This window comes from Ceratosolen solmsi, unplaced genomic scaffold, assembly GCF_000503995.2.
Source record: "Ceratosolen solmsi marchali unplaced genomic scaffold, CerSol_1.0 scaffold57, whole genome shotgun sequence".
NCBI classification, from domain to species: domain Eukaryota; kingdom Metazoa; phylum Arthropoda; class Insecta; order Hymenoptera; family Agaonidae; genus Ceratosolen; species Ceratosolen solmsi.
The window spans coordinates 1,523,528-1,539,133 of NW_011948427.1; the positions used below are offsets into that span (position 1 = coordinate 1,523,528).

Consider the following 15,606-nt stretch of genomic DNA (forward strand, 5'->3'; position numbering starts at 1 on the left):
TATTATTTTAATTGAAATCACTTTTGAATATTGACATTAAAAATTACTTTATAAAATATTTTCTATATGAATTAATAATTAAAGCACACTTTCAAAATGTAGAAAAATATTACAAAAATCAATATATGAAATATAATAAATGAAATTTCGTTTATTAAATAAAGAAAAAGTTAGAAATTATATTATACACAAGGTTGGAATTCTTTTGATTTTAAAAATCAATAGAATTTATGTTTAAATTTGTTTAATAAATTAACGAAAAGATTTCTTCAAATTGATAAAAGTTAAAAACATTTTTATTTATAATTTTTACATTAGTTATTGATTATACGCATGCTGAGTCAATTTCACGTGACATATAAACTTCGGAATACATTATATTTTTTCTATTTGCTGCATATGTTTATATATATCTTGCATTCTTCAATCAGAAATATAGAATTGCCACTCAAATCGTGTATTACTACTCGAAAGTTATTGTTTTATATATTTAATTCCTCTGCTAAATAAATAAGATAATTTTTCAAATCGATATAATTTCCAAACTACTTCTAGATGTTATGATAACTTGAATTTTGGGATGATTTACATAAGCTAATATTGATAAAACTATAATAATTTTAATGTGTAATTTTCATAAGTAATCAAGTAACTTCGTATATATTTTTAATATCAATATAAATCTAGCTTTAAGTTGCAAAAACGCATAATTTCGACGTTATAACCATGTCTGTATTCTTACGATCCTATATAGGACTTCGACCAGATGACCTTCAGACGGCACGCCGCTGCCTTTAAGATTTTCGATTATCTATACTTCTCGGTGCCCCTACTTTCATGGTGAGTATATTGTATTGAATTTAATTCCTATTTATATACCGAAGATCATTACAAACAATATAATTATATACAAGTTTCTGCGTATGAAGACAGCTAATTTATACATTTACATTTTTATTTCGCTCTAATAAAGTGATAAAATAAAGTAATTAATAAAGTCTAATAAAGTAATTATAAAAATCATAAAATCTGATTATTTTAAAATTTTAAGCTTGGTTTTATTTAATCATCTTAGTCATTTATGTCATATAAAGAACAAAACATAATGTCTCTTTTAATTTTGAAAATGCCTATAATATGACAATATTTTAGAAAATGTTATCGAGTGTAGCGTTAATAAATTATTGTCTGAAAATTCTAAGATCTTAAGATTTCAATAATGAACTTTAGCTCAACTAGAACTTCTAAAATATAAGAAAAATTTTTAATTAACAAAATCTGTAAGATAAAAATAGTAAACAACAAAATTTACATTACAAATTTACAAATTTACAAAATATACATTCATATATGTTATATATTATTAATTGAATTTTAGTTTTGGATGTAGTTGTCGGAAATAGTAAACAGATAATATATGAAGCATTTTTAATAATATCACTGACCACAGATAATTGAATCGATAACTTATTTTGCTTATCTCATTGATTGGCAATGATTTGGGTTGGTTTTTTCTTAATGCAAAAATATATTCCGCTATCTACCATAAAGAAAAGCGTTGCTGAACTCATAAGCAGTCCTGCAGTTTTTGCTAGTATCATACTAAATAGCAATTTTTTAATTTACGATTATCTAACATGCGCGTGGAGAGCAAAATGAATTTTCTCGTGCAGAGCATTTTCACTTTGTAAATCTACCATTATATTAGCAATATGTTAAATGGTATTCTGCTGACTTCAATTTATACTTAATTGTGTTGAATTATTCTTCGATACTATGCCAGAAAATTTCATATAATATAAATATAATAATGTATTAACTAATATATTTTCAAATGAATACATTTCACATTACATCTCAGTATATTTATATTATAATTTTGTGATATAACATTTATACTTTTTGAACACTTTATCTTTGGTGTCATATTAATAGGAAATAATAAGACAAATCAATATAATAAATACCATTATTAAATTTGACAGTCTTAAGATTAGATTGAAGACGAAAAATAAATTTAATAAATTAAAAATTGTTTTTAGTTAAATATCTAGCTAGAATGACGAAGTATTCTTCATTATAATGAACTAATAAGTTACTTAGTAATAATTGAGTTACATTTAAAAATATTTTTATGTAAAACAAAGATCATTCGTTTAATTTATTGAAATTCAAATGCAGTAAAACGGAATATTATGATTATATAAATAATAGCCACGAAGTAACGTTATTGGAACTAGTCTATTTGAATGTCCGTAGAGTGCCTCAATTTTTCAAGTTAATTATAGTCGTTTATATTGTTAAATAATTGTACGGTAGGCTTGTAAAAGGTAAATGAACATGAATTAAACAGATACCTAAACAAGGGACATTGGAAAAGTTCTAAAATTCTTTAGCCATAACTGTTCACAACAGTGCCACCTATATTAAATGGGCAATCATATTTAATACGGTTCACGAGTCACAGATTTGATAATGAAATTAATATATCCGCGAATTGATAACTCCATCGAATATATGTGTGTATGCGCGCGCGCGGGTGTGTGTATAATATTGATATTTGGAAGCTAATGGGAAGAGATCGATCTTGTATTATTTCTATTTATGCGTATATCTCATTCATAAATGCTGTCTTACGCTGTAACTATGTATCGCACCTGCGCATTAAAAGGTTTTGGCTGCGCCGGACAACAACCTGCCCGCAGGGTACTCACGCCACTTTCTGTCGAATCCGTATCCCCTCCCGATTATCGGAACTGCGCGTGGCACTGGCTTGGATACATGATTTTTTCCTCTGCTGTTTCCGTGCAGATACACTACACTCCCCGTACTTGCGTCTGTGCATAGACACCTGATCGCATAGCTCCACACCCATGCATGAGTAGTCCGCATGTGCACTTCGTAATTTCATTCATGGAAAGCGGACAGAAGCTTGAGCGTACACAATATTGAATGACAATTAATAAAATCTCATTTACATATATTTATAAATGGAAAAATTATAAAGTATAATGTAGTTCTTAGCGATAAAGGATGAAAAAATATTGTTAAATAGGTAAAAATAGGATAGTAAAATGTACTACGAATGAAGACACATTTTTGTATGTTTACTATTAAAACATAGTCGATTTGAAATATGTTTAGTTTAAAAAGAATAAATATCTAAAACCAGCACAAAGTTTATATTTATAATTATTTCTTATCTGTGACTATAATTAAATTAGATTAGTTAATCTTATATATGATTTTGAGCAATATAAATATTTTAATTAGCACTGTACTTCATGGTCATCACTATATGTACTATTTATTAAATTGAATATTTTACATTTATATACGGTATATATAAGAAATCAAATGAATAGCTAAATAGTTTATATAACAGTTCATTATACCACTTTATAATCAAGTTCAATTTATTAATAGAAAATAATTAGAACGATCGGTAATTTATCGTAATGAACTGTGGGAATTATTTTATTGTAAAGATTTTGTGTATTAATATAATAAAAGAATAATTTGTCTTAGAGTAAATTTTAATTAAACATTTGATAGCAAATATAAACTGAGTAAAAATCAAGGTATAAAAACAATAGACAAGTATAACAGAAAAGTAGAAAAAAAATTAAACGTACAAGTGAAATGTTATCTAATAATTATTTACATGATAATTAACAGTTTTATTTTTATTAAACGTTCCATGATAGTGCTTAATAAATCTGATATAAATTCAGATCTTCAATTGAATATATAGCATATTGAACCTCTATTGTGATATAATCTATTTAGATTAAAATGTTGAATACAAAATGATCAATGATTTGGACATTATATAAATTATCATAAAATCAGTAAAATGATAAATTAAATTTTTTTATTAAAAAAATAGAATGATTTAATGTATATTAAATCAATTTATCAAATCATTATCTAGTAGAGCGAATACACTTAACATCCTTACAAAATTATCACCTTATATTTATGTAAAAAATAAACATTGAATATGATAATTAATTAATTTAATGAATTCATTTATTATTAAAAATAAATGTGTGTTAATTAATTTAATTGTTATTTTAAAATAATAATAAGCCTTTTAAAATAATGATTTGTTTAACTTATTTTATTTATAATTGATAATAGATGTATGTAAATTATGTCAATTGAAATAGAGACTTCAAATTATAATAGTGCACAAATTAATAATCAACAGTAATTAGATCATTAAAACTATATAATTGTATTTTAATAAAAAAAAGTTGTGATTTTGTATAAATAATAATTTATATAAATGAAAATATGTATATATAATTAATTTTATGTACTAAATTGAACATTTTGTATGAATGTTAAAAATATACCTTCTAGCTAATTTTATTTTGTTAAAAATTATTTTTTTATTAGATAAATTATTAAAATAAAAATTTAATAAAAAAATTGATGGATAAATACTTATTTCTCATTATAAATAATTTCAATTTACAAACAGAAAAATTTCAAAAATTTCTCCTTTATATTATTTATTCTATTCCTTATAAATTTAAGACATATTAATAATTTGATTTATAATTATAATAAATAATTCTGTTTCTAAATCTATAAAAACGAAGGTAAACATGTTATGGTAATTTGTAATGTTAAAAAAGGACTATTTTAAACAGTCAATTGTTTTAATTTATTAAATTAAAATGTGAATTTGAAACAAAATTAAATACAAAGTATCTTTATGAATATATCATTTTTATAAATGAAATATTTCAAGTAATATATATATATAATACATAATATATATAAAGGGGTATGTTTATGGACCAACAATATCATGCACAACAGAAATGTATATCTAAGCAGAATATATCATTTTTATCTAAAATTTGATTTATTTAAATGTAGTTATCAAAATTCAACTATAATTAATCAATGTTTCAAAACGTTTACTTACAGTATCTAAATCAATTTACAATACATTAGTTTTTAGTTCGTTTTAAAATTGTATTGATTAATTATTAATTAAATTCAATCTTAAGCTTTTAATGATTTAGAAAAATAAGAAAAAATATAAGAAAAGTTATATTTGAAAAATTTAATGTGCTCAAATTATAACAGAGAATTATGTACTTGTATTTTAAATAATGCATTATTAAAGCAATTAGATATAATTTCTGTTGAATAGATTACACAACGGTAAACATCTAAATGAAACAATATTCTTCTGACCTGTGATGAATTAAATATTAAATGTAATTAATATAAAGTAACTAATATCACTTTTACAAAATAATGTCCAAGCCATTCACTAACAATAATTCTTGTAACGATATTCAAATGATACTAATAAAATTATCTTAATATTACATCTAAAGAATTATAATAAAGATAAAATTAAATTATTTTATTTATTGTTTAATTTTTTTACTGTCAAATATAAATTAATTTAACGTTGTGATTATTATACTATTGGAAAAATAAAAATTAAGAAGTGAAATATAAAGATTGATTGTTGTATAATTTTTTTCTTAAAAGTATATTTTACTAAAGTTAGCTAGTAGGTGGAATTTGTAAAAATATAAAGAGAAATAAAAGTTGAAAAAATGTATTACATAATTATTCAAATTTAAAAGTTATTATTCGTAGAATTATAAAATGCAATATATCATTTAAGAAATATAACATAGAAATATAAAACTAGAAGAAATATAACATAGTACACGTCTGAAAATTATAATAAAAAAATAGTTTGATTTACTTTATCCAGATTATATAAATATTTATTTATTATAAAAATATTCATTGCCATTTTTTTTATGAATTATATTTTTTTTATTTTACTTGCTTTTTCTCATTGTGGTGATATTATAAAATTATAAAGAATTCAATATAAAATATTTGTTAATAATGTATCAATATAGGAATATTATAATTTAATGATATAAAATATATTATGATAAGACAATAAATAGTTTTCATTTGTAATGATTTTATAAGGTTATAATTTTACAAAGATGTCAAATCATAAAAACAGTCTGAAAACGTCGAGTAAAAGATAGAATATTAAATTTTAAAATATTTTATATGATACAACGCATGTTAAAGAAAAGGTTGCTAATGCTACAAATTGCATGACCATTATAAACAAATATACTTACGACTCTCCAAGTGTATTGATTTTAAGTCCGTGAATTGCAGCTCATGCCCATACATATAGTACAGAGGTGGGTTCCGTTACACTCGGGCCATCACGAGGATTATTCTGCATTCCATAAAGTGATGTCCCGCTTATAAATATTCTCCGTTTTTATTTGGTTTGCTCTTTTTAATTATAACCTTTCTTGAGTTTACTGTAGATTATTGGATTTACTTTGCTGTGTAATTTGTTTTTCTGATTGTTCAAAATCAATACATTGAAAGTATCTGTTATTTATAACTCAATTTTCATAATATTTTTTTAATTATAATATTTAATTGTGTATACATGCAAATATATTCAAAATATTCATAGCTATTTGAATTATCTTTCATTGAACCGATTAATGATAAGTTAACTAGTTAAACACAAGAAATATGTATTCATTGCATTAAATTTCTAATTTTATGTACGATAAATAAAATATTTTCAAATCAATTTTACATTGTACAGCATTATATAAAATTATTACATTATTTTTACATAAAAGACAATCATTTTATGTTTCTATTATTTTAAAATTATAAAATTAAAAGAAGAATGCCTTTACAAAAAGGTCAAATATAATTATAACTATAAACATGAGCTGAGTACATTATTGAAAAAATGATACAAAACTACTTATAATGAAAAATAGTTGCAACTATATTTGCATATTTCTATACAGCTTATTTTTAAGAATTAATTTTACTAGAAAATCTCAAATTTACTTATATTTTTTATAATTTAATTTGAATTATTACTATAGAAACTATTTTTTACGTATCTGGCAGTTACAATATATATATATACAATTTTATATATATTAAAATTTAAATCAAAATGGTTTCTATTTCTAACTATCTTAATAAAATATCAAAATAATTTAAACCAAATTGCTTCCAGTCATTCGGCAGGGATATATTTTCCTTAGAATCATTAAAATGTCCAACGTCCAGAAGCTTTTAATTGATTATGATCTCTTGAAATTAAATAAAACTTCTATTAATTATATAAGTTTTATATAAGTTCTTACTAAAGTTACCGATAGATATAAAATATAAATCAATAATATAAAATTAACCAGATAGAAAATCTTCATATTCCCTAAAATAAACCATAAACTTTAATGTATATAAATTCTTGCATATCTAAGAATTCAGCAATATTGAAACCCCGATAAAAAAACTAAACAATTAACATCTTCACACACCGAGTACAGTAGATAATAATCTTTATTTGAAAATATATAAACATTGTCGCACTGAAGGTAGATTGAAAAAAATATTTCCCCTTCATGTTCTACCATAATTAATTTATAAAATAAATTTCAATATATGTGAGACTGTAAGATATATGTAGATATATATATATCTATATATATCTCTCTATATATATATATATATACACACACATATATGTATATAAGTATTATATATATATATATATATATATATATATATATAGATAATAATTATTATATACTTATTTATACTATTTATATAATTATATATAAAAATTATAATGAAATTATTATTTATTCGGATTATTTAGTTAAATTTTTAATAAATTTATTATACTTACCAATTAACTGCTTTATATAACCTATAATTTATGAAATCTAAAAAAAAATTAAACAAAGCTTTAAAAATGTAAACAAATTCTAAACGAATTAGAAACTAATTAAAATCAAAATTTTAAACTACATTAAATACTTGAATTAAATATATAATTTATAGATATACTAAGAAGTAATTTAAAAGAACTAAATTTTAATATAATTTATATTTATGTATGAATATACAATCATTTAAGTCTTACTCTCTATTGTTTATATATTTTCATAAATATTATATTTTTCAAGCTCTCAATAACAATAATTCATAAAGACTCGCTATTTAACTTACATTTGCATAGGTTTGGTGGCTAATTAATTAATGTGCTTCGTATTCACGTTCTTTGTGAAAAAACGAACTTCTATAGTTTTAATTAATTCTAGTATTATCAAATTATAAGTTAGAAGTTCATCATTAATAATTAAAATTCATCTGTTCAAAAACAATGACTGAAAGTGTATCGATTCTTGGTATACAAAATTCGTTATTAACCTAATAATTATAAAGGGTGTTTTATTATTTATTATGATTATCAAAGTAAAATATATTATTTATTGTAATCTATCCATATTTCATAAACAATAACCTCACATATATCTATAATCAAATTACATTTTTTGGAAATTACTAAAAATAACTTGTATAATTTTTGACTAATGAAAAGCTAATCAATTCTTATTCTGGTAAAATCTTCTTTTATATCTACTTTCATTTCTTTTATTTCTGGCTGCATATTATTATTAAATCAATCACAAACATTTTATCTAAGGTATCTAAAATATATGACAAAATTAATAAAATAATTATAACAAGAGCACCATTTTGACATAATAATAATTTTAAATGGTCCATTCATTTTTTCCAGCTAAAGAGCATGTAAAATGTACGAATTTTTAAATATTTGATTTTAGATTATTTAAAAAGATTATATGTACTTAATCATCTGTAAAATAATTATTTTTTATTTATTGTATATTATTTGTTATTTTAATATTTTTATTAAATTTTTTAATATAAAATATTGCGATACTTTCGTGAATAATTTTATAATTAGTTTAGAGTTTCGTAGATATAGAACAACCATGGAGGTATGAAAAGTTAAAAGTAGATTAAAATGAAAGATATTAAGAACTAATATACCCGTAAAATAAATTATAATAATATATTAAAAGTATTGTTATTTTGTAAAAATTCTCTCAATATATTTAATCCTAACATCAAATTAACAATTAATTTTCTTTTATGATTCATAACGAAAATGAAATCATTTCCAGTGACCACTGCATACAAGTTTTCGTATATGTTATATAATATCGCAAATATTTAAAATAAATTAACTGAAAATGTTTTTGTAACATTAGTAATCTAGATATAGAGCTCGTTTCATATTCAAGTTTATTTTTAAGAATGTGCAATTATTTAAATAATGTTAACAAAAATAATTAAAGATGAAGATGAGTGGACATTTAAAGAAGATAGCTTTTCTATGTACTCGAATTCTCAAGATATGCTTATTTGTATTAATAAATTGTATATATTTTAATCATTGTATATAATATAAAATAAAAATTATGTAATAATATTGAACATAACTGCGAAAATATAATACTAAGCAATTATTTTTTTTCGGAAATATTTATATCGATTTAATATACACACGAATTTGTATCTTGAAATTGTATCCATTTAAAATATATATGTATAATAAAATTATTTACCTAATTTATTTCTGTTAATTTTTTTTACAACTTCTCATCTATCTTCACTAATCGATATTATCCCCTTTTTTATTTTCCATTGCTACTGATTTAATTATATTTTTTAAAATGTTATCTTGAGGCGCGAATTTGATAACACTTTCTTATTGCTTTAGCTTGTTAAAAGAATGTATGCGCTTGTGTAGATGTATATGTTTTAAACGATAGGGACATGTAGAGAGAAGTTGTTTGTTGTTCTGAGTTGTATATGCATAAGGGTGTGTGTATGCGCTCGCGTAATTTGTGAAAGAGAAAGAGAGAGAGAGAGAGAGAGAGAGAGAGAGAGAAAATAGACCTCAGTTTTTGTAATAGTAATTTTATGATTATGCTGACAATTCTCTCTCTCTAGAAAGAAACCAAACATTCATTGGTTCTGATTTGCCTTTCATTGTTACTGGACCTCTGTACTCTAATAGAAACTGTGGATCTTGATTTTCTTGTAGACACAGGTAGCTGAAAAATGGATAAATACTTATATTGACTATATAATTTGAAATCATATTCGTCATTTATAAAATAAAAATTGAATAGAGCTTAATATATCTAACAAAACTTTTAGAAAAGATTGACTCGATATAAGAGAGTCCGTAATATTAATTAAATAATTAAAAGTATATTTAAATATTTACTTTTCATTTCATCAGATTACATAAACTTTTGTTATCAAATTAAAATAAAGTAAATTTTAATGAAATATATTCATAGTTATAAGTTTCTCTTATCAATAAAAATATTTTAAATAATTTTACTATTTATTCGATAAAAATTTGAACGTGTATAATGATACATAGTAAAATTAAATATAACAATATTTAATGCGTTCGTTTAAAATTATTTTTAAAATTGAAAAAAATACATATTATTTTTCTTTTAACGTAATAAAAACTATGCATTATATGTAATCATAAATATTTTAATCCAAATCTCAATATTTCTATATTTTTTCGAACTCCGAAAATACAATATTTATTTAAATGCTTCAATTAACTACAGGTATTTGTATACAAAAAATTTCCAAATTTAATTGAACTTTTTCTAATAATCCAAATAAACCTTTTCATTCAAGTTCTTAATATAATATATTTTTGCTTAGTCGTTAATAGGATCAAATCAATATTAAATTATTAGAAATTGATTATAAGTTACTAATATTTATTGTAAATGTTACTAGAGAAAATGTATGTAAAGCTACTATATTGCTAAAAAATATATAAATGTATCCTGAATAACATAAATCATTTTATAAATACATTATAGAAACCATTAATTGTGTGATTAATGTATTAGATATTAAAATATTTTATACAATTGAAAATTAATGTTTGTAACAGAAAAGTGGTAAGTTTCAGAAAGTGCGAGGTGAAGAAACCTTTTAAGGAAATCCTTAACAAGCGTAATCAAATTATGTGTGTATCATTGACAGTTATTCTTCATTTTGTTTTTTAGTACGCGAGAAATTTATTTTCATGTAAGTCGCGCGAGTATTGGTGTTCAAATATTTATAGTATTTTGTGATATGCATTTTATCGTGTAATTATGGAAGGATCTATTGATTGTTATTTTAATAAATTATTAGAAGGTATGGAGAGAAACAATCTCGCATCAAGGCACAGACGACGACAATTGGTAAAATTTCTTTCTGATGTCATTGATAATTCTGCAAAAGGTAATAACATTAAAGCCATTATATTAATTATTTAAATATAATTATATAAATTTATAATATATATATATAATATATAAAATAAATATTATATAAAATAAAAAATAATTATATAAAAACCAAATAATATTAAAGCCATCATAACCTTTGCTATTAAGTTAATTTAATATAATTTTAGAACTTTTATTTATTTAATAATTTATTTAAATTATTAAATTTATATTTTTATTTAAAACATCAAACGTTGTATTTTTCATAATAAGAATTTGTTTGAATTTAAAGAAGTTGTACATAATAATGGTATAATATTTGACTATAATAAATATTTTTTTTAAACGCAAGAAAAAATTCAGTTAAAATAAAATGGGTTAAATGTTTTAATATTTGATTATTTTATGTTTTTATATTTTATGTACGTCATATTTTATATATATCTAAATATTATATGTGGTATTAAATTTAAAACGAATACATTTTAAATTAAATAATTTATATAATATATGTAAATTTTTATATATATCTAAATATATCTAATATATCTAAATTTTCTAAATAAATTTATAATTAATTTCATTCAAGAAACATGCAAATTGTTTTTTGTATTTTATTTATAGAAATTTTTATTGGTTCTCAACAAATTCTACATTTTAATATAATTATTATTTTTTATGTATATAAAAGTAATATGAATATTCCAAATAGATTTGTAAATATAATTCTTGAAAATTTGTATATATGCATGTATATCTATGTTACTATAGTAATAACATTCTTCTATATAGTTATTTCTAATCATAATTATGCTCATAACTGTATAATTTTAGTTAGTTAAATAAAACTTAATATATTAGAAAATAATTATATCTTGTAATAAATAGCCTATGAATATTTTTAATGAAATTTATATTTCTCTAAATATACAAATTTAATTAATATTATTTTTAAATAATTACATAATTGAAAAAATATTGCATACTTCATCAATGAAATATTTTTATTATACTATTATTTTTAAAATACTGTTAAAATTATTAAATTTTATTATTTATATTACATATTTTAATTCTATAAAAGTTTATTTTATTTACTTATATTATGCAGTAATAAAAATAAGTAGTTTCGTTTTTCTGTGGTCATTTTGAATTTTTTTTTATTATGACGATAAATTATTATATTTGTGATAATTATAGTAAACTATAATCTCTGTACATTATGTAAATTCCATAATCTATACAATCTAAAAAAGATTATTATGTATTATTTCTTTTCAAATATCAATTATTTTATAATTTATAAACCATTTTTATTACATGAAATTAATTAAAAGATTATTCTTAAAGATACAAAAATCTAAAACTACTTTAGTTTCAATCATCTTTGCTTGGGTCAATCATGTTGATATGAATTTATCAAATTCTTTATATTAGAATGTACAAATAAGATAATAATGAATACAATATAATCCATAGTAGAAACATAAAAGATTTTTTTTTTAAATAAACGTGAAATGTGATTCAATAATCAGATATGAAAAATTATCTGAACATATTTTATTATTTAGACTTAATTGTTTATTAATTTGTTATTACGTTATCGCAAAAGCAAATCTTATTTAACTGAATTGCATTACTTTTATATTTTAGAATAAGATTATTTCTAGATTTTTCATTTTGTATGTCTGATTGTAAGATTGAATAGTTATTTTAGTTATTTTAATTGAAAACATAATACTGATATTGAAGATAATTCAATAGAATAAGCCTTAATTGCCTTATAGTCCATTTTAAATTTCATTAATCATTTCTAATATGATACCTTATTTATATGCCTAGAATGTTTAATGTTATATGTAATATTTAATATTTAATATGTAATATACATCTAAAAAATTTATTGTTATTTTTGTTGTTTTTTTTTAAATTTTGAAAATAATGTGAAATCCATATTTTTCACGTTTTTAAATCATTTTTACATTAAATTTAGAATTTTTTCTAAAATTTATTAATTTATTTATATAAATATATAAATCAGTATCTATTTGTAAAAGACTACTTTCTACTTATGAATTTCAGTCGAAATTGTAGATGAAATAGAAATTTGCGAACGCATAGTGAGAGCAGCTTTACGATATCATAATATTTCTATGACTGAAAACTACTCAATTTGCATACTTGGAAAATTTCATAACGTTCTTTACATTGCGGCTAAACTCTGCTACGATTGGCAAGTCAACAATAACGAACTTGTAATTAATATTCTTAATGACATATTCTACTGTGAAAAATCTTTTGAAAGAATATTTATTGGGGCGATTCTTGGAACCAGAGTAACACACTTTTTGTCAGGATGGAAAAGTGATTTTGAAAATAAAGAGGAGAATATAAAGGCTTTGGTATACTTTTTAGATCATGCGATTCAAGCTCGTTTAGAATTTTATTGTCTCTCTTTATCATCAACAAGAAGGTTTGTAATAATATCAAATCTTTAATTATTTAGTATACGTAAATGCTAAGTATACTTTATTTTAGTGTTACTAATATCCATTCAAATCATGATTTATATAATAGATTTTATATAAATTCAAACTATATTTCTATAGCATATACTAGCACATACATAACTATAGCATATACATAATTTTATAAGATTCTGCAATTCTGATATTTAATAATACAATGAATATATTAATTCAAATATGTAATAGTTAATAATTTAATAAGACGTTGTTCCTATGTGCAGTATGAAATAACAGAAATTAATTTAAAAATAAATATCTATTATTTTAATTTTTAAGAGCAAGTTTAATAAAACTATTTTCTCATTTTATATATTGTTATAGTGACTCTATTAAATCCCTTCACCGCAGGTTCATTGATGTGCCGATGGAATCATACGGGCAAGTAGTACCTCTGCACGTAGCTGTACAAAATGCTTCACCAGATATTCTCCAAATAATGCTCCGATACGGTGCATCCATTAAAGACGACCGATTTATTCCTGCTCCTATTGAGGTTCTTCTTGCTCGGATAAATGAATACAACGAGGAAGTTACATGCCCACAGCAGCTGCTTATTTGTCTTAAACTACTACTACGTACAATACCTACCATAATTATTAAGATACCTAATCATCTAACAGATTCTAACAATATCCAGAATATTTCTATTTATAAACAATATCCAAATCTCGCTCTAAGAAAACTTCTTCCTCCAGAGAGATTGGGTAGTGTTCCACCTGAGCTGAAACATTTGTGTAGATGTCGAATAAGACAGTGTCTTTCGGATAATTGGGCACTTCCTCATGGCATAAAACTACTACAGATACCTAAATTATTACAAGATTATCTTGATCTTTTAACCGATTAAAAAATCAATAAAATTCATGACTATTAAATGGATGATACAAGTCAATTATTTAAATATATAGTATCTAATTGTTAGACCAAATGGAATTTCCTTCCATAAGAATACCAACGTATTTTAAAAATTGTCAATTTATTATTGATAACATGATTTCCATTTTGAAATTTGTTGAAAGATATATTAATCTGCTTATTAAAGATGTACAACCGTATTTATCACAACATTAATGACAACATTGATGGGTCGGTCATGTTTCAATCACATTAAAAATATCGTTCACAGCCGTTTAAAAGCAATACCTACATTCTGAAACTATTGTTACTTCGTTATTAATGTTTTTTATAATTGACTAAAGGCACAAAATTGCAAAAATATTTTTCAAATTTACTTATACGTATATCCGTGATCTAAGCATTATAATTTTCTTCTGTACTATAAGTTTTTAACGCAAATATTGAGAATTTAGAACTATAATATTGTAAATGAATTAAGTATTTTTAATCAAATTTTGTTATATTACTAATTAATAAATTAGAAACCAATGATTATAAATTATTACAAAAGAAAACCTTATAAATAATAATTTATTATAAGGATTCAATTAATGATCTAGTTGATGCACCGGCCAAATGTTTTACTTGTATAAATCTTGCATATAACTTGCGTATAATTGCATAGGTATAGTACGAAGATGGAGTACTAAAGAGCATTTCAGCAAAATAATTTTTGATTCTAGAATGGATACAAAAGACGAAAGTCTAAGCTACGCGAAACAATTGTCTTTCAACTCTCAGATTGCTGAACTATCAATTTGTGTATCACAATAATAAGCGATGAAAACAGTACATCGTTGTACGTATGTATAATACATGTCGTTATGTACAACACATCAACTGCATTAAATTGTTGATGTCGCAAATAAATGTGTCGACAAATAAATATTAGCTTGATTTTTATTATTGAATTATTGAATCAATGAGAATTGATTTGTTATTATTTCATTATGAAGACAAGCCGATTTTTATCTATTACCGCCATTCTACTG

At 22.2% G+C, this 15,606-nt stretch overlaps 2 protein-coding genes across 3 annotated transcripts in view; one reads left to right on the forward strand and one right to left on the reverse strand.

Moving 5' to 3' along the window:
- Window positions 1-9,817: 9,817 nt before the first annotated feature.
- Window positions 9,818-15,606, reverse strand: part of Gycbeta100B (guanylate cyclase soluble subunit beta-1-like) — a 33,883-nt gene continuing 28,094 nt past the window's right edge. For both annotated transcript variants that reach the window (XM_011501088.1, XM_011501089.1), the window contains one exon: window positions 9,818-9,989. In XM_011501088.1, the coding sequence (XP_011499390.1) occupies window positions 9,860-9,989 (130 nt within the window). In that variant the 3' untranslated portion in view covers window positions 9,818-9,859. The remainder of the gene's footprint in view (window positions 9,990-15,606) is intronic.
- stops (SOCS domain-containing protein stops) lies at window positions 11,073-14,914 on the forward strand. The gene is made up of 3 exons (XM_011501087.1): window positions 11,073-11,202; window positions 13,272-13,662; window positions 14,066-14,914. Exons 1-3 carry the CDS (start codon window positions 11,073-11,075, stop codon window positions 14,562-14,564), a joined length of 1,020 nt encoding a protein of 339 aa, XP_011499389.1. The 3' UTR covers window positions 14,565-14,914.

What these genes read in the sequence shown, in the direction of transcription:
- stops (XM_011501087.1), top strand. Translation starts at nt 11,073, where the DNA reads ATGGAAGGATCTATTGATTGTTATTTTAATAAATTATTAGAAGGTATG. An exon ending in CATTGATAATTCTGCAAAAG is followed by an intron (nt 11,203 to 13,271) that starts GTAATAACATTA and finishes TATGAATTTCAG; the next exon opens with TCGAAATTGTAGATGAAATA. An exon ending in TCTTTATCATCAACAAGAAG is followed by an intron (nt 13,663 to 14,065) that starts GTTTGTAATAAT and finishes CCTTCACCGCAG; the next exon opens with GTTCATTGATGTGCCGATGG.